General features: G+C 41.4%; 2 protein-coding genes across 3 annotated transcripts in view; one reads left to right on the forward strand and one right to left on the reverse strand.

The window, feature by feature from the left end:
* Positions 1-1095: 1095 nt before the first annotated feature.
* On the forward strand, positions 1096-14453 carry PARP2 (poly(ADP-ribose) polymerase 2). The gene is made up of 16 exons (XM_082617586.1): positions 1096-1192; positions 2156-2290; positions 2625-2695; positions 3294-3344; positions 8817-8913; positions 9325-9400; positions 10018-10120; positions 10965-11127; positions 11380-11518; positions 12326-12389; positions 12471-12605; positions 12865-12992; positions 13157-13256; positions 13595-13693; positions 13939-14063; positions 14184-14453. The coding sequence occupies exons 1-16, from the start codon at positions 1147-1149 to the stop codon at positions 14341-14343; spliced, it is 1692 nt and encodes a 563-aa protein (XP_082473712.1). The 5' UTR covers positions 1096-1146; the 3' UTR covers positions 14344-14453.
* Positions 14454-23737: 9284 nt separating this feature from the next.
* The window catches only part of TEP1 (telomerase associated protein 1), a 41921-nt gene continuing 38975 nt past the window's right edge, over positions 23738-26683 (reverse strand). The window contains exons 50-55 of one of the 2 annotated variants that reach the window (XM_082618573.1): positions 26383-26526; positions 26140-26236; positions 25301-25406; positions 24989-25194; positions 24755-24859; positions 23738-24513 (exon numbers count right to left, since the gene is read on the reverse strand). In XM_082618573.1, the coding sequence (XP_082474699.1) occupies positions 24391-24513; positions 24755-24859; positions 24989-25194; positions 25301-25406; positions 26140-26236; positions 26383-26526 (781 nt within the window). In that variant the 3' untranslated portion in view covers positions 23738-24390. Of the gene's footprint in view, positions 24514-24754; positions 24860-24988; positions 25195-25300; positions 25407-26139; positions 26237-26382; positions 26527-26683 lie in introns of those variants that run through there. The other variant, XM_082618574.1, reaches the window with a different exon arrangement.

Here is a 26683-nt window from a genome sequence, read left to right on the forward strand (position 1 = left end):
CCTGGCTGCCTCTCCAGCTCCTCTCACACCACACTTCCCGCTTTCATTGCTCCAGCCACTCCGTGTCTCTTCTCTTTACTTACTGATTCTTCTGATACAGCTCAACTCCTGTCATTTACTTAGTGATGAGTTCCCCAGTTTGTTCTCCCATTAGAACTTCCCTTAGTACTGTGTATTTCTTATAGCGCTTGTTGCTGCTGTACTTTTGCTTGTGTAATTACTTGATTAATGTCTGTCCCCAACTAGACTCTAAGGTCCATTAAGACATGAACCATGTCTATTTTGGCTGAACTACCATATCCCCAGAACCCACCAAGGTGTTCAATAAATGTGCTGAAGTAATGAATAAATATCTATAATCTACATGAAAATCACCAATACACTGGTTGTTCTTGTTAAAAATGCAGACTCTCAGTTTTTAATTCAGAGGGTCTGAGACATATGCTCCCAGCGGGGTGGTGGTACCCACCTTTTCTAAGGTTCACTTGACCAGGTGTTCTGAGTTCATTAGCATTCTCTGTAGCTTCCACGCCCCTTACATCCCTAAACGTCTGCGTGCGTACTCAGACCTTCCACAGCCCAAAAGAGGACGGGGGAGAGAGTAGTCTGAATTGGGTTATGAGGCCCCTATACGGGGTACCTCACCTCAGCCATTGAACTCACTTCGCTGGCCGTGAGTCTGTTCCAAGCTCCGGCTAAGGAGGCATCCGCCAAGTCCCTCCGCAAGGGCGGGATCAATGGCATCTCCTGCCCAGTCTGTCCCCTCGCACAGAGCCCCGTTCTCTGGGAACTCACCTCCCTGAAAGTCAGGGAGAGCCCTGTTAGGGCTGCTTTATGGCCCTAGTCTCAGACCTTCCCAAGGGACATGGGACAGAGTGACTACACGCACTCAGCTTGTGGCCCCATCGATGAGCTTCCCTCCGCCCTATGCCGAAAGCTTACCTTCGCCCGCCTTATAAGGCTCCCAAACCTAAATACATTTGTAGGTTATGGTGACTTCCCGCAACACATTGCGACATGCAAATACTGCGGAGCGTACCTCCCCTGGAAACTCCTCGCTGGGACGCACGCGCGTTACGTGCTCCCGCCTTTTGACTGAGCCGGCGATACTTGGGAGAGGGTTGATGACATCAGCGTTCTGGCTCCATGGCAGCTCGGCGGCGGCGGGGGACAGGCGGCGGCCGGGCGCGAGGTTTGGAGTGCATTGTTGGGGGCAGAAAGTTGGGGGGCGGGAAGTCGGAAAAGGAACGGTGCCCTCTGCTATAGCCCTTCCTACTTCCATCGCCGCCTGAACCAGCACTTGTCTTGGTACCGAACTTTGAAATGTTCTGTTCTCAAGAGCTTTTGTGATTACAGAACTGTGTATAACAGCTTGTTGACCTGTAACAACTAACTTAGTGCCAGCACTATCTTAAATACCTAATGTCATCCAGTTAAAAAAAATTAATTGTACGGTGCATCATTGTTTTATGTACCACTAAGCAAGGAGACACGCTTCCAATTAAAACATGATTCACTACTTATAAGTCATCCATGGTAAAATGCATCCCAGTTTCAGAGATAATAAAATGCAACTCTTAGAACTGACTTATGATGAGATATCATACTCTGTGTATTGTGTTCTTACGTGCATAGGTCCACCCCACAAATTCGGTACTGTGTTGTCTTCCTCTGGATTTATCAGTTGGGGCAACTGAGGTACTAAGAGATGAAATAACTTCTACACCATTAAACAGCTGGAAGAGACAGGGCTGGGCTCTAAGTTAGGCACAGACTCCAGAGCACTCTAGTAACCATTATCTCATACCACCTTAGGTAGTTTGAGGATAGATATTTGGGTGGTATTGGGGCACAAGTAAACGGAAGAGATCAGCAGGCTATGAGACTCATGCCTCAGGCCATGAGCTCACAAGGACCTCAAGGCTCCGTTTTGCTTTGTTTAGTTTTACGTGGCTAGAATAGCAATTCAGGAACTCATACTGTTTTCAAGAACAGTGGTGTGGCAGTAATTATTTCTTTGTAAATTTACAAAACCACCTCAATCTATTTCTTTAAAAAGATGTTTTTTCAAAGTAGCATCATATTCAGTGTGTACTCATTCTTTCTTTTGCTTCTTTGCCCATGCTTCTTGCCCATTCTGTATCATTGAATGAAGCTGAAAGAGTTAATAATGGCAAAACAGCTACAGAAGACCCTCCACCTGCAAAGAAACTTCGAAAATGCCAGAAGATGAAAGAGGAGCCTGTGGCTGGAGGAAAGGCTGATAATGACAGGACGGAAGACAAGCAAGGTCAGCTCCCCGACATACATAGGCCAGGGAGCACCTGGGCCAGCAAGGGGGTCTCTGGGAGGGGTGAGGGTCGGGGGGGTGGGTATCTTGTTTTTTCAACTCTTATTTCTTCCTTTCTTGAAGATATAATTAACTTTCTATCTTTTGGGCATACCACAGGACTCACCTACTTTCTCAAAATCTTCAGTTTCCTGTATTTGAGATGAACTGAGACCTGGGCAGATCAGGAGTGCTTGGGAAGGGCAAAGTTAATTATGACAGGTTTCTGTCTAACCATGACAGATATTTTTGATTCCCATACAAGTAGATGTGGTACATATCTGTCTTTCCTCAGAGTCTGTGAAGACCTTGCTGTTAAAGGGCAAAGCTCCAGTGGACCCAGAGTGCACAGCCATGGTGGGGAAGGTGAGAGACTCCCATTGATTTCTCAGGGAGCAGTTGTTCATTTGTTATTGGGATTCCTGTCTGGAACATTGCTAGTATCCATTTTAGGAATGCTCTCCAAATATTACTAGTGATTAACTCTCTCCAAGGCTGAGTGATGGCAGGGGTGGGGTTTGGGGGTAATCATCAGGGTGTTTTTTAGCATGGTTAACTTCTGGAGTCATCATCAGCTTTCCACACCTCATTCTCTTTCTCAGTTAGAAAATTGTATCATTATCAATGTTCTAATGAGAAACTGCCCTGGTATGTATGGCATGAGTTACTGATGAATGGGAAAAGGATTTGAAGAATACAGAAGAAAGGCTTCCACTGGAACAGGTTTCCTTTAACTGAGTAAGACTGATTTGTATTTCTGTAATTACAAAAAGGCAACATGTTTTCATCATAGGAATGACAGTTTATGTGTAGAAGAACATACTTTTGCATTTCTTTCCCTGGAAGATGCATGTTGGTAGAGTGGGAGAATACTACCTCAAGGCATAAGAAAATTTAGAGCCTCGCTTAGGATCTCATCAGGGCTGTGACTGTACAAATGTCACTTTTTTTCTTTTCTCTCTAGGCCCATGTATACTGTGAAGGAAATGATGTCTATGATGTCATGCTAAATCAGGTAAGGGAAGAAACTATTTTATTTATGAGAATTTCTTCTTGATAATTATTGTTGACAGTGTCCCAGTGCCCAAATCTTTAATTCTGAAGTCCCTTATATTAGCCCCTAGGGGTTCATACTCCCAAGTACTCAGCCCTAGAGCACTCTACCTGATAGTGGAGTCCTCTATGAAAAGCAGATCTTTTAGCAGATTTTATGTCTTTTATTGAACCTATGAACCCTCTGTTCATATCATTTTCTGATAGGTTGTTGGTCTTTTTTCTTATGGGCTTTGAGGAACTTTATATAATGTGGAGGATAGTCCTTTGTCTATAATATAAATTGCTTATATATTTTCCAGATTTGTCATTTGCCTTTTGATTTTCCTTATGGTATACTTTTTGCCCTTACTGAAGTTTTACATTTTTATGTAGTTAAATTTATTAATTTCTTTAAATTTACTTTTTATTGAGGTAACATTGGTTTATAACATTATATAAATTTCACATGTACAACATTAGATTTCTACTTCTGTAAGCATTACAGGGTGCTCACCACCGAAAATTTAGTTCCCGTCTGTCACCATACAGTTCTCTATGCTCATCAGAGATATGGGCCTCTAATTTTCTTTTTTGTGTTGTCCTTGTCTGGTTTTGGTATCAGGGTAATGTTTTGTTTTGGGGGAGGTTTTTTAATTACTATTTCAGTCTCTTTACTAGGGTTTGGTCTATTCACATTTTCTATCTCTTTATGATTTAGTCTTGGAAGGTTGTATGATTCTAAGATTTGTCAGTTTCCTCTAGGTTGTCCAGTTGTTGGCATATAGCTAGTCATAATATTCTTTTATAATCCTTTGTATTTCTGTGGTACTCATTGTTATTTCCCCTCTTTTGTTTCTGATTTTATTTATCAGAGCCTTATCCCTTTTTTTTCTGAGTCTAGCTAAAAGTTTGTCAATTTTGTTTATCTTTTCAAAGAACCAGCTGTTAGTTTCATTGATCTTTACTATTGTCTTTTTAGTCTCTATTTCATTTATTCCTACTCTGATCTTTATTATTTCCTTCCTTCTGCTGACTTTGGGCTTCATTTGCTCTTTTTCTGGTTCCCTTAGGTGTGAGGTTAGATTGTTTATTCAGGATTTTTCTTGTTTCTTGAGGTAGGCCTGTATTGCTTTAAATTTCCCTTTTAATACCACTTTTGCTGCATCCCATAGATTTTGGTATGTCTTATTTTCATTTCATCTTTAGTATTTTTAATTTCTCCTTTGATTTCTTTGTTGACCCAATAGTTGTTCAGTAGCATGTTGTTCAGTCTCCACATATTTGTGATTTTTCCAGCTTTCTTCTTGTAGTTGATTTCTACATTGTTGTAGTAGTTTCACGTGATCAGAAAAGATTTTTCATACGATTTTAGTCTTCTTATATTTATTGAGACCTGTTTTGTACCTCAACATATCAATATGATCTATTTTTGAGAAAGTTCCTTGTGCACTTGAGAAGAATGTGTATTCTGCTGCACTTAGATACAGTGTTCTGTACAAATCTATCAAATCTATCTGATCTAATGTTTCATTTAAGGCTGCTGTTCCCTTATTAACTTTCTATCTGGATGATCTATCCATTGATGTAATTTGGGTGTTAAAAGTCCCCAACTATTATTATGTTGCTGTCAGTTTCTTCCTTTAGGTCTCTTAATAATTGCTTTATATATTTTGGTGCTCCTGAATTAGGTGTACATATATTTAAAAACTTGTCTTCTTAATGAATTGTCCCCTTTATCATTATGTAATGTCCATCTTTGTCCCTTGTTAACTTTTTTCTTGATGTGTATTTTGCCTGATATGAGTATTAATTATACCTGCTTTCTTTTGGCTGCCATTTGCTTGGAGTATCATCTTCCATCCCTTCACTTTGAGCCTGTTTGTCTTTAGAGCTGAGCTGAGTCTCCTGGAGGCAGGATATAGGTGGATCTTATTTTTTTAATCCATCCAGCCACTCTGTGTCTTTTGCGGGGTTTTTTTTGTTTGTTTGTTTTTTAATTTATTTATTTATTTTATTTTTTGGCCACATTGGGTCTTCATTGCTGCACGCGGGCTTTCTCTAGTTGTAGCGAGCGGGGGCTACTCTTCGTTGCAGTGCGTGGGCTTCTCATTGTGGTGGCTTCTCTTGTGGAGCATGGGCTCTAGGCGTGTGGGCTTCAGTAGTTGTGGCATGCGGGCTCAGTAGTTGTGGCTCGTGGGCTCTAGAGCGCAGGCTCAGTAGTTGTGGCGCACGGGCTTAGTTTCTCTGCAGCATGTGGGATCTTCCCGGACCAGGGCTCGAACCTGTGTCCCCTGCAGGCGGATTCTTAACCACTGCGCCACCAGGGAAGCCCCACTCTGTGTCTTCTGATTGGTGAATTCAATACATTTACATTTAGGATGATTATTGATAGATGAAGACTTAGTATTGTCATTTCGTCTTTTGTTTTCTGGTTGTTCTATATCTCCATTGTTTCTTTTTCCTTGTGTTTCTGTTTGCCAGTTTGGTTTGGTGGTTTTCTATGATGTTTTTCTCAGTTTCCTTTTTTTTTAATGTTTAGTGCCTCTGCTCTAGATTTATGCTCTGTGGTTATCATGAGGTTTGTATAAATGTCTCTTAGATAAAAATTGTCCTTTTTCTGCTGATAGCATCTTCATTTGACTATATGGCTTCCATCCTCTTCTTCTTCCCCTTTTATGTATTTGTTGTCTCAAATTATCCCTTTTTATGTTGTAAGTTTGTTACCAAATTGAAGTAGCTATAGTTGTTTTTTCTGCTTTTTTTCCCTTTACCCTTTATGCTGTTTAAACCTATTCTGATAGAGTTGTAATTTTCTGATTCTGTTTATCACCTTACTCAAAGTTTTGTGTACCTTTGTCTTTTTCTTTCAAGTAGAAGAGCTCCTTTCAACATTTCTTGTAAAGTAGGTGTAGTGGTGATGAACTCTCAACTTTTGTTTGTTTGGGAAAGCCTTTTTTCTCCTTCATATCTGAATGATAACTTTGCTAGGTAGAGTATTCTTGGCTAACAGTTTTTATCTTTCAGTATTTTGAGAATGTCATTCCACTCCTCTAGAGTTTCTTCTGAAAAATCTGCTGATAGCCTAATAAATATTCCTTTATAGGTAATCATACTTTTTTCCCTGGCTGCCTTTAAAACTCTTCTTTTATCATCGACTTTTGACAGTCTTAATATAATGTGTCCTGGAGAAAATCTTTTTGTGTTGAGGGAATTAGATGCTCTCTTAGCTTCATGGAGCGGTCTATCAATTTTCTTCCCCAGGTTTAGGAAGTTCTCAGCTATTATTTCTTTCTGCTTGGTTCTTTTATAGGTTTAATCTCTTCAGAAAAGTATTCCTTCTGTTCATTAATTTTATTCCTGTGCTCATTGAACTGCCTTTCTGAGTTTTCTTTTAGCTCATTGAGCTTCTTCATGAGTTATTTTGTATTCTCTATCAGTTAGATCACAATATTCCATGACTTTAAGTTTGGTTTCTGGAAAATTGTCATTTTCTTTTCATGATACACTGTAACTGTGGTTCTTCGTGGTGTTTGATGAGTTGTTCCTCTGCCAGTACGTCTGAAGTAGCAAACACCGCTCTTCTTTAGGTAAAGCTTTTTTTAAAATCTTGATTCTGAGGATTCAACAGGTTAGAAATTAGAGGCCTTTCTTTTGTTTTCCAGTAGGTGGCGCTGTAACACAAGATTTTGGTTTCTCTTATCGGACCTGCCTCTAGTTACATTTGAGAGCACTTTCCACCCTCCACCACCTCTGTCAGGGGTCACCTGGTGCCCTCCTTATCACTGTTGTGCCTCCAAGGTCATTGGTGCTTTGCTGCTGCTGCTGTCACTGGCGTCACCACCTGGGGCACCAGGATGGCAGGAGCCTCTGTTCGTCTGGGATTTCCTAAGTCACAGGAAAAGGCGCGGGGAGCCGGGTCGCCAGTGCCTCTGAGTTGTCTGGTATTATGTTTAGCCAGGAGCTGCCACTGAGGGTGAAGGTGTAGGGGCCAGAGTCACGGGCCCTCCATGGCTCCCCTGTCACTGCTACCAAGTTACCTGCGGCTGCCAGCACCACTGCAGCCAGGACGCCAGAGTCCTGTGCACCGCCTCACCTGCTGCTGCCAGGTTCTCTGGGGGCATGGAATCGCAGGCACCGCCTCCACTGTTGCCCTGGTTCCACCTCCTCTATGTGTCCCAGTCCACCCACCTTTAGATGTACAGATGTGTGGAATTCTCTGGCATCCTGGAGTGTAAGACAGAGGCACCTTTGTTGAGTTGTGGATTTTTTTTACTGGTTGTAGATTGAAGGGGAGAGATGAAGGGAGCATCATTTCTCCACCATGATGCTGATATCCAATTTTTTTCTTTTTAATCTTTTTTCTCTTTGTTTATTTTTGTTGTTTTGGATAGATACTACACATGCCTGGTTAATGTATTTCCTGAATATGTCTTCATATTTGAATTGATTGATCTATCATATATACTTTTTTTTTTTTTTGCCTGTGGCAGCGAGTACTATCAAACTCCAGTCACAGAGGCAAGCTCTACTGGTGTTAGCGAAAATCCTCCCGTTAATATAGCACACTTCCGACACTCAGAAGTTCATTGGCCAAGACTGGCCTCCACTCTGTATCATATATACTTTTAACAGCTACCTAGTATTCTTTTATTACCACTTTTTTCAGTTAAAATATCATGAGCAGATAGAAAAGATCCTAAGGCCCCATTTTGTTCTACCATTTGCGACTTTATAATGTGAGCAGACAGGAGGTAGGAACAGGAAACACACTTAACAAAGAAGACTGCCTTGATGACCAGGGTTTGGCCTTACAGCACAAGCTGCTGTTCCTTATCATGGACTGCTCACTCTCTTCACTCAGAGTAAGTTACTCACAGGATACCGCTTTTTAGATACCAGTCACATTTTCTCTGAATGTCTCCAGCTCAGGTCACGTTAGGTACGGGGCAGATGTGGCAGTGGTTTCTGCCTATCCTCCCTCCCCTCCTTACATCCCGCTCTCAGCTCATTGTCAGATTGCTGCAGCTGACAAACCGGAGCTGTAAGTGGAACTATTGAAGAATAAATTGTCTCAACAAACAAGCATAATAGTTACAGATCTTTGGGGCATCAAAATTGTTTTCACTGGGAAAATATTTACTGGGAATGGATTGGGAGCTGGAAAATACATATGGCCTCGGAAACACCTATGGAGGGAAGTGATGATATTTGAGGTTGGGTAGAGGTTTTAGGAAGCTTCCAGCCTTTAATTCCTAGGAACTCAAAGTTTAATATAGAAACCCTTTTCCTCCTTTCTTATATCCTTACTCTTACATGAACCTGATTTTCTTGTCCCTTGCTGTCCTTTCCTCATGGCAATTATTGGTACCTGTGACCAAGGAAGAGTCATTAGTTTATGTAGCTTCCATTTGCAAACTTCTGTCCTTTTATGTTCATATTTCTATCATCGTAGACCAATCTCCAGTTCAACAGCAACAAGTATTATCTGATCCAGCTGTTAGAAGATGATGCACAGAGGAACTTCAGTGTTTGGATGAGATGGGGCCGAGGTAATGACTTTTATTGTGGATTTTATGAATTATTATTCAGAAAGTGAGTAGCCAAAGGATCCTCTGGGTTTAAATTGGTGAAGTGGAGTTTCTCTAACCTGTCAGAGGCTTAGGAATCAAACTGTGCTGCTTGAAATTGGGGAGTGGCCAGCACCCTCATCTGCAAGTTCCCATCAGAACAACTACTAGCAGCCTGTTGAGGCTGAGAACTCTCCTGCAGTTGGGCTGCTAGTGCTGTTCAGAGGCAACAGGATCAGTTCCCTAAGCCCTTTCACCTCTTCCTTCTTCCCTTCCTGCCCATTTGTCAGATGCTAAGCGGAGAGACCTTAGAGAGCTGGCTTGTTGCTATCAGAGAACTGTTCTTGGGTTGGGGGGCAGAGAACCATCTTACATGTGGCATTTACTTTGCAGTTGGGAAAATGGGGCAGCACAGCTTGGTGGCTTGTTCTGGGGACCTCAACAAGGCCAAGGAAATCTTTCAGAAGAAGTGAGTGCTAAGAAATGAGTACAAAAAAATATCCTTCTTCTTCTTGGATATCTCTTCTTTAAGAATTTTATAATAAGTGTGATTTCGCCTAAACCATAATGTCTTTCCACTGTGACACTGTATGATCGGAACACCAAACTGCATCCTTAGTTAGTGATTAAATCACCTGGAACCGTGAAATTGACTAAAAAGAGAAGAAGCTAATGTATTCAGCACATGACCAACAATTTAGGAAATTTTGGGGAAAATGAGATGAGACTATTCAGCTACAGTTTGAAAAATTATTTTACTATGATATGAAAAACTTTCTGGAGTCTCTGGGAATGTTTCTTTCAGAGAAAAGGATTGGATAGGGATCTTTTCTCTTAAATCTCAACGACTTTTGTGATGTTTGGGGCCTTTGGGAAGCTCAAGCATCCTTTTTCCCATTTTTTTTGTTCCCTTTGTCTCTAGAGCTTTTCTGTCCATTCAGGGTCCTAATTCAGAATCCAGATTTATGGAAAATTGATGTCGCAGGAAATAAAGAGTTTGAAGATGTTCTTAGGAAATAATTGTAAGCCCATCCCTAGTAGTAGACCCTTGTTTGTAAGATTTTCTCACCACCTTGAACTTTACAGATTCCTTGACAAAACAAAAAATAATTGGGAAGATCGTGAGAAGTTTGAGAAGGTGCCTGGAAAATATGATATGCTACAAATGGACTATACCACCAATACTCAGGTAAACTCTGACTATACGTTTAGGGAAGAACTGTTTCCTCTTAACCAGGGTGAAGTCTAGCAGAGTGACTTAGATGAGGTCCTAGTCTCTGTTATTTACTAAGGTTCTTATAAAACCTTAGGTCCCGTTTCCAGAAGTTTAATATTATGAATCAAGAGAGGAGTAATAAATAGTCAAACTGATAAAAGTAGATTTAGAGTTGCCTTCACTTCTAGTTATATACCACAGTTTAAAAAAAAATTTAATTTTGAATGCTGAGTTATAACCAGGATGCTAAAAGGATCTGTCCTGAAAACTGTCACATATCTGAAAAATGGAAAACCAGTCTTTTTAAGGTGAGAAGATTTGAGATACAATAGCTTCTTTTTTTTTTTTTTTTTTTGGGGGGGTACGTGGGCCTCTCACTGTTGTGGCCTCTCCCGTTGCGGGGCACAGGCTCCAGACGCGCAGGTTCAGCGGCCATGGCTCACGGGCCCAGCCGCTCCACGGCATGTGGGATCTTCCCGGACCAGGGCACGAACCCGCGTCTCCTGCATCGGCAGGCGGACTCTCAACCACTGCACCACCAGGGAAGCCCTACAGTAGCTTCTTTACATACTTAATGACATCGTATTTGGAGGGCCTTTTAGACTTACTCTGAGTGTTTAACTATGGGAAGCAGAAGTAGGACTAGAAGGTGGAAGTCACACTGAGTACTCTAACTAGGTTAATAATGGAATGGGCCTGTGTTCAAGCAGAGGCTGATGTTGACCTGCCAGGAATATTGTAGAGCCAGTCCTCGCAGGGAGCGTAAAATAGATCCTTTCAGATTTGATGACTTTTTTTTTTTTTTTTTTTGCTGTAGAGTGAAGAGGAAACAAATAAAGGTGAATCTCTCAAATCCCCCTTGAAACCAGAGTCACAGCTAGATCTTCGTGTACAGGAGCTGATAAAGTTGATCTGTAATGTCCAGGCCATGGAAGAGATGATGGTAGAAATGAAATATGACACCAAGAAAGCCCCACTTGGTAGGACTTCAGATTCTATCCTACATTCTCAGTTCATATTCTAGTTCCTTTACCAGGATATTTTATCACCATCATGATTTAAAGCTTGCTGATATTACTGAATAAAGAAAGATTTGGGGTGAGAGGTTGCGTGGGGGGAGGAAGAACAATTTTGAAAGTTGAAAGGTGAGAGTCTTTGTTGGGCAGGGACACAAATACATTTTACAGGCTGGGACCCTAGTTGTGGAGTCTGATCTCTGGCTGGGTCTGCAGGGAAGCTGACAGTGGCACAAATCAAGGCAGGTTACCAGTCTCTTAAGAAGATTGAGGATTGTATGCGGGCTGGCCAGCATGGACGAGCTCTCGTGGAAGCATGCAATGAATTCTACACCAGAGTCCCACATGACTTTGGGTAAGGCCTGTACTGTCACTTCACTTTGGTATTCTGCCCAGCCGTATCCCTACATCACTCAGCAGCAACTATAATCTTTTTAAGTTTTCATTTCTGAGGAAATGATCATCTTGAATAGCTGTAGAGCCAAAATGATTTATAGATAGCCTATTTAATCAGCTTATGAGTATGGGATGTGATCTCCTGGCCTGATTACAACCATATTCTCTGACAGAGTGGAAGTTACCACCTCAAGAGAGAGTGGGTCTAGCTATCCAACCAACATGTAAAACACCTTCAGGCCTATCACCCTGTTTCCTGTTCTTTAAGGTGACAGTAACACACTAACACCATTTCTGTGAACTCGAAGGATGTTAGGAATATAAAACACATTTTATCTTTGTTGATTCTGCATTCTGGTGCTCACTTTATTTTTATTCCTCTATTGCTTTATAGAAGCCTGTGACCTAGAAATAACCCCAATTGGTCAATAGGTATATTTCTGCCTCTAGATAGGACTTCATCCAAACTATTCCTTATTGATGTCATTACATCTTATTTTTAAAAAGTTCCCATAAAAAGGAATTTTAACTCTAGTCCCAAATGTCAAAATCTATATAGCTTGTTCATTTTATCCTACTCAGAGTATATGCATAATATCTCTTTATATATTTGGAAGTTAAAATCTCTTACAGATCTCTATCAAATGGAAAACCCCAGTTTCTTATACCTATTTTCTAAAGGACCTATCTTTAGTCTGTTATTTTTAGTCATGTGCCTTTTGGCCACACATCAGAGAATTAATTATTGGTTATATCTCTGTCCTAGACTCCGTACCCCTCCATTAATCCGGACAGAGAAAGAACTGTCAGACAAAGTACAGCTACTAGAGGTGAGATATGTGTGGATTGGGAAGTATTACATCTCTTGTCCCAGGTTTCTCCCACACTGATTTTCTGTCTCATCTTGTCAGGCTTTGGGAGACATTGAAATTGCCATTAAACTGGTGAAGACAGAACTGCAAAGCCCAGAACACCCACTGGACCAACACTATAGAAAGCTACATTGTGCTTTGCACCCTTTAGACCATGAGAGTTATGAGTTCAAAGTAAGAAAAATGATCATTTATTTTCATAACAAAATAAATGATCCACCCTTCCCCATCCCCCTGTTCTCTGACTACTTCTGGTTAAGAGAAAACTTTAGGGTAGAACTTCTATTTACTAGGAATTGGGAAGGTAGGGCTCTTTCTAGCTGCCCTTGTGAGACCATTTGGGCCAATTTATACCAGAAGCCCTGAGGTTCTTCAGCTCACCGTGATCTCTTATAGAGTCTGCATGAGCCATTTCTTTCATTCTTCTTCACAGGTGATTTCCCAGTACCTACAGTCTACGCATGCTCCCACACACAGTGGCTATACCATGACCTTGCTGGATGTTTTTGAAGTAGAGAAGGAGGGTGAGAAAGAAGCCTTCAGAGAGGACCTTCATAACAGGTCTCCATTTAGCTTTGGGTTTGGGAAGACATTCCCTTGCCTGAAGCGCAGTTATGGAACTTATAGAGAAGGATAGCGGAGACAGCTGTTGGTGTTTTTTTATGCTTATGGCCTATATTTGCAGGAGAGCAAGAGAGAGTACAATAATATTGGCTCTTCCTTAGGATGCTGCTATGGCATGGTTCCAGGCTGAGTAACTGGGTGGGAATCCTGAGCCACGGGCTTCGAATTGCCCCACCTGAAGCTCCCATCACAGGTTACATGGTGAGTAGAAATTGAACCCTGGAGGTAGGTACAAGGGAAAAGAATACAATTTTCTCAGTCCTTCCCCCACCCTTTTTTTTTCCTAGATTAGGATTAGGTGGTGACCTGGCATTGACTGTGACCTTCCTTTCTTAAATTCCTAAGGATATCCCTCCTTTCTCCCCAGAAAGCAGAGATTCATTGATGCTTCTGCCTTCTCTTGGAACAGAATTGTGAGGGGAAATGGAGAAGGGTCTATATTGTATTTAAGATAATAAAACACAGGGTCAGTGGTATGAGCCTCCCTTCTAACACAATGGGTTAGGCAGTTGACCTTGTTTTTTATTTATGTGTTTCAGTTTGGAAAAGGAATCTACTTTGCTGACATGTCTTCCAAGAGTGCCAATTACTGCTTTGCCACTCGCCTAAAGGATACTGGACTTCTGCTCCTGTCAGAGGTAAGGCAGGAACACATCCGTGATTTCTAGTTTATTATTAGTTCCTATTTTTCCAAAGAGAAAAGTTCAGCCACAGAACCAAGAGGTTCACCTGGGAGAACCTGAGAGGGAAGCCAAGTGCAATTTCCACTGCATTCGATTCTTCTGCTGGAGTAGGAGAAGAAAGTACTGATGGAGTTTTCTGTTTGGCTTTAGGCCATTCATTTCAGTAGGATGTGGTCATTTAAAGATCCTTTTCTTTGCAGGTAGCTCTAGGTCAGTGTAATGAGCTACTAGGGGCCAATCCAGAGGCAGAAGGATTACTTCAGGGCAAACACAGCACCAAGGGGCTGGGCAAGATGGCTCCCAGTCCTACGTGCGCCATCACCTTGTAAGTACTCAGAGCCTGGAGGGTCAGAAAACTCCTTTTGGACAGATAAGACTCTCTACTTTCTCTATTCAGACTTCTGAACCAGAGGCAGATGTTGACACACATTCTTCCATTTGGCAGGAATGGGAGTACAGTGCCCTTGGGACCAGCAAGTGACACAGGAATTCTGAATCCAGAGGGTTATACCCTCAACTACAACGAATTTATTGTCTATAACCCCAACCAGGTCCATATGCGATACCTTCTAAAGGTTCGATTTAATTTCCTGCAGCTGTGGTGAATGTTGATATTCAACAAACCAGAGAAAATATGATCTTCAAGCAAGAAAACAGGCAACGTTGTACTTTCGATTTTCTCATATTTTCTGTAATAAAGACAGTACAACTCTTCCACTGGCTTCTTCGGGCTTTACTTCTGCAAGCACACATTTCTTCTGATGTTAGTGTATTTTTATTTCCAGGACAGAAAATATAGCTTCTCTGCGTCTGCCACAGCTAGCTGCAGGTTACTCAGGATCCTGTTCTGTTCTTTCACAGCAGAATAGCCTCTGTGCATTGAGGGAGACTAATGAAGGTTAATGTTTTTCCCCATTTAATACAGTTTTTCTGCAAACTGGAGTTTGTTGGGTAGTATTATAGGAAGGGTAGAGGCAGCAAAGACTGAATTGTTTCCCATACAAATCTTCTCACTTGCCTTTTTCCCCTGTTTACCACCTGCAGACCAGGTCTCTCACCACTTAGCATCCTAGGTATTTTTGGGTAGCACTTGGAGGACTGTCACTAAGCCTAAATATATCTCAGGGAGGAAGGGAGAGAAGGAGAATGATTTTGATGTACCCCACTCCGCCTAAGAAGTACCAAAGTCTAAAACAGATCCAGAGACTTCTTGACTATTTGTGAACACATGCAACACAGATAAACACACACATACAACATACTTCCTTAGTAACAATGAAGGTTATTTAAATGAAAATAATAGCTTGTAACTTTTTAGAGACCAGATTACCAATATCTATCAAAAATTTTAAATGTACACACTCTTTGACCTAAAAATTACAGATGTACATGTTTACACAGATGATGTCACTGCAGAATTGTTATATGCAAAAAAACCATAAATAAGGAACTAGTTAAATACATTCTCATTGAAATACTATGCTGGTATTAAAACTAGACTATAGGGGCTTCCCTGGTGGCGCAGTGGTTGAGAGTCCACCTGCCGATGCAGGGGACGCGGGTTCGTGCCCCGGTCCAGGAAGATCCCACATGCCGCGGAGCGGCTGAGCCTGCGCATCCAGAGCCTGTGCGTCTGGAGCCTGTGCTCCGCAACAGGAGAGGCCACAACAGCGAGAGGCCCGCGTACCGCCAAAAAAAAAAAAAAAAACTAGACTATACACTTCAAAAAAATGTAAGAGAAGGGAATACTTCCCAACTCATTCCATAAGGCAGTATAAAACTAAACCCAGGGCTTCCCTGGTGGTACAGTCATTGAGAGTCCACCTGCCAATGCAGGGGACACGGGTTCGTGCCCCGGTCCAGGAAGATCCCACATGCCGCGGAGCGGCTGGGCCTGTGAGCCATGGCCGCTGAGCCTGTGCATCCGGAGCCTGTGCTCCGCAACGGGAGAGGCCAAAACAGTGAGAGGCCCGCGCAAAAAAAAAAAAAAACTAAACCCAGATAAAGATATCACAAGAAAATTACCTGTAAGAATGTAGATACAGGCACTGTGGTTAATAATCCGCCTGCCAATGCAGGGGTCACAGGTTCAAGCCCTGGTCCAGGAAGATCCCACATGCTGCAGAGCAACTAAGCCCGTGAGCCACAACTACTGAGCCCGTGTGCCACAACTACTGAAACCCACGAACCTAGAGCCCGTGCTCCACAATGAGAAGCCACTGCAATGAGAAGCCAGCGCACTACAATGAAGAGCAGCCCCTGCTCGCCACAACTAGAGAAAGCCCGCGTGCAGCAATGAAGGCTCAATCAACACAGACAAAAATAAATAAATACATTTATTAAAAAAAAAAAAAGAATGTAGATACAGGGACTTCCCTGGTGATCGAGTAGTCAAAAATCCACCTTCCAATGCAGGGGACATGGGTTCGATCCCTGGGTGAGGAACTAAGATCGCACATGCCGCAGGGCAACTAAACCTACGTGCCACGACTAGAGAGCCTGCACGCCGCAACTACTGAGCCCGTGCCCTCTGGAGCTCGTGCGCCACAACTAGAGAAGCCCGCATGCTGCAACTAGAGAGAGAAGCCCACAATGAAGAGCCCATATGCTGCAATGAAGACCCAGCTCAGCCAAAAAAAAGAATGTAGATACAAAAATAAAATACTATCAAGCCTAAACCAGCAAACCATAAAAAAGGATTATACAGCATGACCAAATGAGATTTATTGCAGAAATGCAAGGTTGGTTCAACATACAAAAATCAACCAAAATTGATGGTTGTGACTTTTGCCAAATGTAGGGCAAAAGTCACATGACCATCTCATTAGATGCAGAAAAAGCACTTGGCAAAATTCAACACCCTTTCACAATAAACATTCAACAAGCTAAGAATGGAAAGGACCTTCTTCAACCTAATAAAGGATGTCTATGAAAAACCGCAAAAAGACTGAAAGTTTTTTCCCAAAGATCAGGAACAAGACCAGGATATCTGCTCTCACCACTTCCATTCAGCATTGTACTGGATTCTGGGCACAGTAATTAGATAAGGAATAGAGGGGAAAAGGCATCCATATTGAAAAGGAAGAGGAAAAACTATATTGGCAGATTACATGATCTAATATATATATTAGATTACATGATGTAATATATATATAGATTAGATTACATGATGTAATATATATAGATTAGATTATATGATCTAATATATATATATTAGATTACATGATCTAATACATATGTATTAGATTACATGATCTAATACATACGTATTAGATTACATGATCTAATATATATATTGGATTACATGATATTATATATATATTAGATTACATGATCTAACATATATATATATATTAGATTACATGATATAATATATATATAAAGCCCTAAACAATACATACAAAAAGAAATTAGAGATAATAAGTTCAACAAGGTTGTGGGGTACAAGATCAATATACAAAAATCAATTGTATTTCTATACACTAGCAATGAATAATCTGAAAAGGAAATTAAAATCCCTTTATAATAGCATCAAAAAAATAATTAGGAGTAGATTTAAATCGCCAAACTTGTACACTGAAAATGACAATACATTATGGAAAGAAATTTAAGAAGACCCAAATAGGTGGAAATACACTCTGTGTTCATGGATTGGAAAATTTAATATATCTAAGATGGCAATACTCCCCAAAGTGATCTACAGAATCAGCACAATTCTGGTCAAAATTCCAACAGCCTTTTTGCACAAATGAACAAGACAAAACTAAAGTTCATATGAGATTGCAAAGTGATCTTGAATAGCCAAAACAATCTTGAAAAAGAAAAAGTTGGAGGACTCACACTTTCTGATTTCAAAACTTACTACAAAGCTGTAGTAATCAAGAAAGTGTGGTACTGGCATAAAGATGATATATAGATCAATAAAATTGGAGAGTTGTGAAATAAATACATGTATCTATGGTCAACTGATTTTCAGCGAGGATGCCAGGACTACTAAAAGGGGGAAAGAATAGTTTTTTCAATAAATGGTGCCAAGACAATTTGGATATCCACATGCAAAGTAATCAATTTGGAATACTACCTCACACTATAGCAGAAATTAACTCAAAGTGTGTCAAAGATTTAAGAGCTAAAACTATAAAACTCTTAGAAAACACAGATGGAAATCTTGTGACCTTGGATTAGGCAAGTTTCTGAGATATGACACCAACAGCACAATCAACCAAAGAAAATAATAGTGTTCATCAAAATTTGAAACTTTTCTAAATCAAAGGACACTATCGGGACTTCCTTGGTGGTCCAGTGGTAAAGAATCCACCTTCCAATGCAGGGGACACAGGTTCGAACCTTGGTTGGGGAACTAAGATTCCACACGCTGCCAGGCAACTAAGCCCACGTGCCACAACTACTAAGCCCATGCTCCTCAACTGGAGAGCCCACGTGCTGCAAACTACAGAGCTCACACACTCTGGAACCAGTGTGCCACAACTAGAGAGAGAAAACCTGCACACCACAACTAGAGAGAAGCCCGTGCACTGAAACAAAGAGGCCACATGATGCAACAAAATACTCTGCATGCCACAATGAAGACCCAATGAAGCCCAAAAAATAATTAATTATAAATAAATAAATAAATAGATAGATAGATATACTAGGGGAAGGAAAAAAAAGGACACTATCAAGAAAGTGAAGGGGCTTCCCTGGTGGTGCAGTGGTTGGGAGTCCGCCTGCCGATGCAGGGGACACGGGTTCGTGCCCCGGTCCAGGAAGATCCCACATGCCGCGGAGCGGCTGGGCCCGTGAGCCATGGCCGCTGAGCCTGCGCGTCCAGAGCCTGTGCTCCACAACGGGAGAGGCCACAACAGTGAGAGGCCCGTGTACCGCAAAAAAATAAAAAATAAAATTAAAATTAAAAAAAGAGTTATCTGTGTTGCTCTTGTATCTGGTACATTGAACTTGTGGGACCCAAGAGATAATAATAAAAGCAACTACATTTAAAAAAAAAAAAAAGAAAGTGAAAAGACAACCTATAGAATGGGAGAAAATATTTGCAAATCATAACATGATGAGGATCTAGTATCCAGAATATATAAAGAATTCTTACAATTCAACAATAAAAAAATGAATAGGGGTTTCCCTGATGGCGCAGTAGTTAAGAATCCGCCTGCCAATGCAGGGGACACAGGTTCAAGCCCCAGTCTGGGAAGATCCCACATGCCGTGGAGCAACTAAGCCTGTGCGCCACAAGTACTGAGCCTGCGCTCTAGAGCCCACGAGCCACAACTACTGAGCCCATGTGCCACAACTACTGAAGCCTGTGTGCCTAGAGCCCATGCTCCACAACAAGAGAAGCCACCGCAATGAGAAGCCCGTGTACCACAACGAAGAGTAGCCCCCACTCGCCACAACTAGAGAAAGCCCACGTGCAGCAACAAAGACCCAACGCAGCCAAAAAAAATAATAATAAATTTATAAAAAAGATAAATAACCCAGTTAAAAACCAACCAAAGAATCTGAATAGAAATTTCTCCAAAGAAATACAAATGCCCAATAATAAGCATATGAAAAATGTTCAACATCATTAAATATTAAGGAAACAAATCAAAATCACAAGATACCACTTGACAAACACTAGTAGGGCGGCAATTAAAAAGACCAAGAATAACAAGTCGTGGTGAAAATGTGGACAAATTAGAAACCTCACATGTTACTGGTGAGAATGTAAAATGGCTCAGCTTCTTTGGAGAATAGTTTGGCAGTTCCTCAAATAGTTAAAACATACAGTTACCATGTGACCTACTAATCCTGATCTTAGGTATGTAAAGAGAATTGAAAAGAAATGTTTACACAAATGTTTACACAAAAACTTGTACGTTGACTGTTGATAGCAACATAATAATAGCCAAAAAGTGGAAACAACCAGAAGTTCTATCAATTGATGAATGGATGAACACAATATGGTGTATCTATACAATGGAATATTATTGTATTATTTATTGTTATATTGTATTATTATTATAAAATGGAATAAAGTATTGATACATGCTACAAAATGGATGAACCTTGAAAACATGCTAAGTGAAAGCCACACAAAAGGCCACATATTGTATGATTCCATTTATAAAATGTCTTGAATAGGCAAATCCATAGAGATGAAAAGTAGATTAGCAATTGCCAGTGGCTGGAGGAAGGGGTGAGAGGGGAGTGATTCAGTACAATGTTTCTTTTGGAGGTAATAAAAATGTTCTGGAATTAATGGTGATAGTTGCAGTGTTGGAATACACTAAAACCCACTGAATTATAGGGTGAAAAACAGGACTGCCCTAACACCACTAGTCCAGTGCTTAAGGCTCTGGGGAAGGGGGAACAGACTTGATCCCTGGTCAGGGAACTAAGATCCTGCATGCTGTGTAGTGTAGCCAGAAAAAAAAAAAAGGTGAAAATGAATTATATCTCAATTAAAAATGCTATACTGAATTTTTGTGATATATATTTTTCCTTTATAAATAGTGGCCAAGGGCTTCCCTGGTGGTGCAGTGGTTGAGAGTCCGCCTGCCGATGCAGGGGACGCGGGTTCGTGCCCCGGTCCGGGAAGATCCCACATGCCGCGGAGCGGCTGGACCCGTGAGCCATGGCCGCTGAGCCTGCGCGTCCGGAGCCTGTGCTCCGCAACGGGAGAGGCCACAGCAGTGAGAGGCCCGCGTACCGCAAAACAAAAACAAAACAAAGAAACAAAATAGTGGCCAAAAAAGTTGCATTGAAATATACATACTATGAAGTTTAAGTAATAAAATGCAACAGGCTCCCAAACAGTAAAATAGATACTCATGAGTCCATACTGATATGTGAATGACTCAATATATAAATAAGTGGGGAAGAGGGGATAAACATTTCTTTTAGAAGAATTTCAATTAATATAGAAGGGCTGAGGGAAATAGAAAATCATCATTAGAAAATCACAGTAATAATTGCTCAGGCAAGATTGATGCATGAACATTAAAAAGTCAGTGAAAACAGAATATTTGCATAATCTAAAAAAACTTACCTCAAAATTTATCGATTTTGTGGTGATTACCACAAATTCTTTGATATATCTCCCTCTTAGAGGTTTAATCCCCTTCCCCTTGAGTGTGAGCTAGACTTAATGACTTGCTTCTAACAAACAATATGGAGAAGGTACAGTAAGAAAAACCTGGCAAACATCACATCCACCTTACAAGTGATCAAGGTTAACACCACTAGTAATAAGTCATGTTGATATCATTGCTTTTGATATGATGTAACAAGAAGGGCACATCATCTCTTGTATTCTTCCTTCAAATTCATAATTTCAGTCTGTTCATGAGAAGACAGCAGACAAAGCCAAACTGAGGGATATTCTACAAAACACCTGACCAGAAATCTCTAAGAATGTCACGACTATGGAAAGTCTGAGACAGGGTCACAGTTGAAGGATTAGACTAAGGCACCATAATGACTAAATGCAATGTGGTATTCTGGATTGGACCTGGAACAAAATGAAGATATTAGTGGAAAAACTGAGGAAATCGAATGACATATGTAGTTAATAATATTGTATCAATGTTAATTTTTTGGTTATGTAAGATGTTAACACTAGAGGAAGCTGGGTGAAGAAGGGTATGTGGGAATATTCTGTGTAAATCTTAACTGATCTTTTTAAAAAAAGGACTAAGAGCCATTCTACTGGAAAAACATCAACACAGGTTCTTTGAGGGTATAACTGTATATCTGGTTCCTAGTTCTTCCAGATACATGGTAGGATGACACTTCCCTCCCCTTTGACAATAGGCAGAGCCATGTGACTTGCTTTGCTCACGTATATAAAATATGAGTGGAAGTGATGTGTTTTATTTCCATGTAGATTTAGAGCCAACAAGTGGGTTTTTTTTTCTTTTTTAAAAATTCTATCCATTCCCCATATATATATTTTTTAACTGAAAAATTGAGTCCAGATTTCATCTGACTGATTAAATATATACCAATAACCAAGACATTTTTGAGAAAGAATAACAAGGTGACACTTGCACTAGTGGATAAGGAAAAGAACAGTCAAGCACTTCCTGAACATTTACCAGGTAAGTGTCAACTACTGTTCTAAGTGTTTCACACGTTTTAACTCATTTACTCCTCAAAACATCCCTAAAAAATAGGCAATATTATTATGCCTATTTTACAGATGGGGAAAGGGAAGCAGTCTTGTTAAAACAAATTTCTGACCTGTCATGGAACAATACTTTCATAAAATATAATAAAAATGAAGTACCAGGAAAATGAACCATCAAGAATTTGTGGAACAGCACTGGTCCACAAACCAAACTTTGAATAGATATGTTCTAGATTTCAATAACAAATTGTGGTGAGAGTTCCCCATGGACTAGTGGTTAGGGTTCTGGGCTTTCACTGCTGTGGCCCAGGTTCAATCCCTGGTCGGGGAACTGAGATCCCACAAGCCGCACGGCATGGCCAAAACAAACAAACAAACAAAATAACCCAAACTACATAGATGTGTAAAAACAGATGTTAAAAACTGACACATGAAAAAGGTGCTTTTGTGGGTTGAAGAAGACTGTTCCAATGTCCTATGATCCTATAATCCAGTGACTATAATTGAACTCATCCAGGCACTGGGAGACGCTGAAATTGTTTAATGATAAGAACTCAGAAAATATTTAACGTAAAACCTAAATTGATTTTCCCTTCAACTCCCTTGGGGACATTTTTACTGTTACCTAGAACCTGTTCTTCACTCACAGCAATTATATCTCCAAGATAAGAAAGATCACACCCTTCAGGTGGACCTGGTAAACAAAGCTCAGTCTACTGAGCAAGGTATGCTTTACTTTCTCCAGCCCCACTCCTCCATCCTCAGCTGGGGTGCCTTTGTAGAATTTTTAGAGCATGGAAGACAGACATCTAGGGCTTCCTCCTGTCCTTGGCCCATGCTTTCAGGGGAACAAAAGGCAAAAGACTGAAACCAGTGACTTCCAGGATGATGCTGTGCCATGGTTCTCTGTAGCATTTCTGGGTAGTATTATGAATCGTAAGTTTCAAATTACCTTAACTTGGACTTCTAGTCACAAGGTTCATGTAGAGCAGGTAGTCTAGAAGGTATATTTAGAACCCTGCATGAGGCATGTGAGAAAAGATAGAAGCATGACCTATGATTAAAACTTATCAGCTGGGCTTCCCTGGTGGCGCAGTGGTTGAGAATCTGCCTGCTAATGCAGGGGACACGGGTTCGAGCCCTGGTCTGGGAAGATCCCACATGCCGCGGAGCAACTGGGCCCGTGAGCCACAACTACTGAGCCTGCACGTCTGAAGCCTGTGCTCCGCAACAAGAGAGGCCACGATAGTGAGAGGCCCACGCATCGCGATGAAGAGTGGCCCCCGCTTGCCACAACTAGAGAAAGCCCTCGCACAGAAACGAAGACCCAACACAGCAACAATAAATAAATTAATTAATAAACTCCTACCCGCAACATCTTCTTTAAAAAAAAAAAACTTATCAGCTGATGGCATTCCTTATGTCTTTATCCTCAGGCTGAGAGAGAATATGAGGCATTGGTAGAAATAAGATAAAGTCCTTCAGGTGATTTCTCCACATAAAATCTGCAATCAGGGCAAAGTAAGAATAAAACTGAGTACCCCTCAACTCCCTAAATCCAGAAAACTCTAGACCAGAGTGCAGTGATATGTCTCTGAGAGAACCCTACCAACCCAGGATAAAATCCTGTAATAGCTCTGGCTTATCATACACAAGTCCTTGACTTCTTGGACACCGAAGACCCTTAACCCTTAACCCTTAGAAAGAAAGGGCCTCAGGGAACTTCCTCTCCCATAAAATAGACTTATAGGAAAATAAGAGGGTCACAGTTTACTTAAGAGGGTCACAGTCCACAGCAAGTCCATGTGTAGGCACTGTTCCACCTTTCAACTCATTTTATCTTTATGAACTTCAATTTGAGAGAGATACCCTTTTGTGATCTCCTCCAAGAATGCAAATTACTATACTGACTAATGCTTCCAAGTCAAGTGGCTGCCGCTGCCCTATCAGAGGCTGTGAAAGCCAGAAGACACGTTCTGCTCTCAGAGCCCTGGCTTCTCACCTCTCACCTGGGCAGTTGGCTCTGAGTAGCTGGGGCTGTTTCTGTGACAGGAACCTAGTGTTGTCCTGGTTCTATCCCAGTTCTTTCCAAATACCCTGAACCAGGGCCCAAGTGACTCATTCTTCTTTCTCTTCCTCTTCCTTGAACAAGTGAGAGGTCTTCAGATTTCTGTTCAAACTAAGCGCTGGTCAACATCACTTTCATTCCTCCTCCTGGTAGGAGTCATACCTTATGGTCCTGGGGCCAGAAAATGACACAAGAATTCTAAAGCATAATTTCAAAGAATACTAAAGATCTGGTTCACTTTCTTGCAGTTCTAGTAAGGATTAATGTTAAATCAGAAAAGAAACATGAGAACATTCATATTCTTCCCTCTTGGTCCAAATCCACATAAGATCACAGTCAGGACTGCATGTGAGATTTTCCGACCTTTTATTTATGTAATTGTATCAAGAACGTAGCCACTGGTGTCTTCAGGCTTTGCATCTCTAGCACAAGCGGTCTCTTTGCCCTGAGCAGTGATCTTCATTCCCAGGACAGAAAGTATACATTGCCCTGCGTGTCTCCCACTGCGAGCTGCAGGGCAGAGTTAGGACCCAGCCAAGGTTCCAGGCAGCTCACTGCCCCTTCACATCGGAACAGGCCCAGCTACAATGGGAACAAAAACGGGAGATGTGGGCTACAAGCCTAGGGCCTCCTTACTTATTTGTCTCACACCAATGACTTTTGTGTAGAAACAGGTTAGTTGCACATTACTGCAAGAAGGACAGAAGAAAACAATCTTGATCTTTTGCCCTTTCTTACCCCAAGTTTGCTCTATGACATCCCTTTAGCCCTCCTTACACACACACACACACACACACACACACACACACACACACACACTTACGAGCTGCATACTGGGTCTCTCCCACAGTTTAACATCTCTGTCCTTTGAAGCTGTCACCAGCAACTCAGGCAGCACGTGGAGGGCTGTGACAGAGTCCGTGTGAATCTTAGGGAGGGAGGGGAAGAGGTGTGGTGAGTTCTCAGTGAACCCTCCTCAGACAAGGAAGCAGCGAAGTCTGCTGGGTCAGACCTAGAGCCTCCTCCCCAACGTCTGTGACCTTTCCCTCAAACTCACCTTTCTACGCTGCCGTGTCTTTAGCTGTGGGACTGCTGGACAGGTATACGTGTCAGCACAGACACATGCGTCTGTCTCTGGAGTTCGGGTTTCAGGCATTTCTACTTTTTCCTGCCAGATATTATCTGTGGTCCATTCTCCTTCAACGTTGCATCTAGCTAGGCTCCACAGCATCCCATCAGAGCTGGCACATAAAAATGAGGACTCTGCCATTTCAAGGGAAGAGTTTGAGCCAGGTCTTAGACTCTGAAGGATCCACCATCCTCCCCTAGGCCACCTCTGGATTCCTTGGGCCCTCCCGTCACCACTCACCAGATTCAGGTTTGGCCTGAGTTACCGATATGAGGGTCTTATTAGGATTCTCTAAGCTCAGATCAAACTCTGGGCACTCTTCAAACTCTCCTAATTCCTTTTGGCTCTGTGAAAGGATAGATCATTTTGATTAGCCTACTTGTATCACTTACTGCTGCCCAGACAAAGCAACTCTTTTCTGCTCTGGGCTGGTCAAGATTTTTTTAAAGCATATCCTAGATACAGTTAAGTACTGATACACAAATCTTAAATGGACATCTTGATAAAATTTTACACGTGTATACATCCATGTAATCCCTGCCCAGATCAAGATGTAGAACATTTCCATCACCCTGGAAAGTTGCCTTCATGCCCCTTCCCAGTCAATACGAGAGTATCACCACCCCCAGAGCTAACAATACTCTGACTTCTGTCACTATAAATTAGTTTTGCTTGTTCTTGAACTTCATCTAGGTGAAATCATGTAATATGTACTCTTTCGTGTCTGGCTTCTTTCGCCCAACATAATGTCTATGATATATATCTGTACTGTTCCAGACACTGCTAATACTCACAGTGGTAAGGCAAGACAGACATGAAGAAAATGCAATTAAAACAACTAGGTTTATGGTTTCCCACGATTCTTTTAAACACTAGAATCCTTTTTAGTATCAATGAAATCTTATAGGCAAACCCAATATAAAATGCTCTTAAGTAGAGCTACAGTTGAAGGAAGAGAATGGGATTTGGAACCAACTGCTTTTCCCTTCCTTCCTCTTATCCTCCATCATGGCCCCAAGGCTTTAAAACATTGGTCCTGGACAAATGTTTGTTTTAACACACACCCAGACAGAACTTACTGAGAAAGAAAGAACTCTAAGGTTCATTGACTGCAGGACAAACACACCATAGTCCTGGTGGGTGGACAACATTATAGGATCTTCTGAATAGCTTCTCCTGGTTTATAAGAAAGAAAGAGGCTAAGCCCAGGAACACCTCTCCGTAAGACCCCAATGTTTGTTCTAGTTAGACCTAAACTCAGGGTAGCCACTAACCCACTTTTCCTCTTTCTCCAGCCCAAGAGAACACATTTTGGATCTTACCAGATTACAGAGGGCTCATCACCTGGCTTCATGTGCAGTAATTGCAAATCTGCTTTGGCCAAGATGAGGGAGTGACCGTCAGGGGCCAGACTTACACCTGTCAGGAACCCTAAGTCCTCCTGCAGAACTCGGTTCAGGTGAAGACTATAGCACAAAAAAGGATACATGGACAGAGAAAGATTCTACTTTAGTCCACCTCTCTCAGTTCCCCAAGAATTCCTCAGGAGTAAAGTATAAAACAAAATATATCACCGTCTCTACAAATTGTGTTCCTCTTTCTGTTTTTGTTATATTAGTATTC

Source organism: Mesoplodon mirus, assembly GCF_964341445.2.
Source record: "Mesoplodon mirus genome assembly, chromosome: 4".
NCBI lineage: Eukaryota > Metazoa > Chordata > Mammalia > Artiodactyla > Ziphiidae > Mesoplodon > Mesoplodon mirus.

Coding starts and splice junctions, on each gene's coding strand:
- PARP2 (XM_082617586.1), top strand. CDS start 1,147: ATGGCAGCTCGGCGGCGGCGGGGGACAGGCGGCGGCCGGGCGCGAG. Junction 2,696..3,293: donor GCACAGCCATGGTGGGGAAG/GTGAGAGACTCC, acceptor TTTTCTCTCTAG/GCCCATGTATACTGTGAAGG. Junction 13,257..13,594: donor CTCCCATCACAGGTTACATG/GTGAGTAGAAAT, acceptor TATGTGTTTCAG/TTTGGAAAAGGAATCTACTT.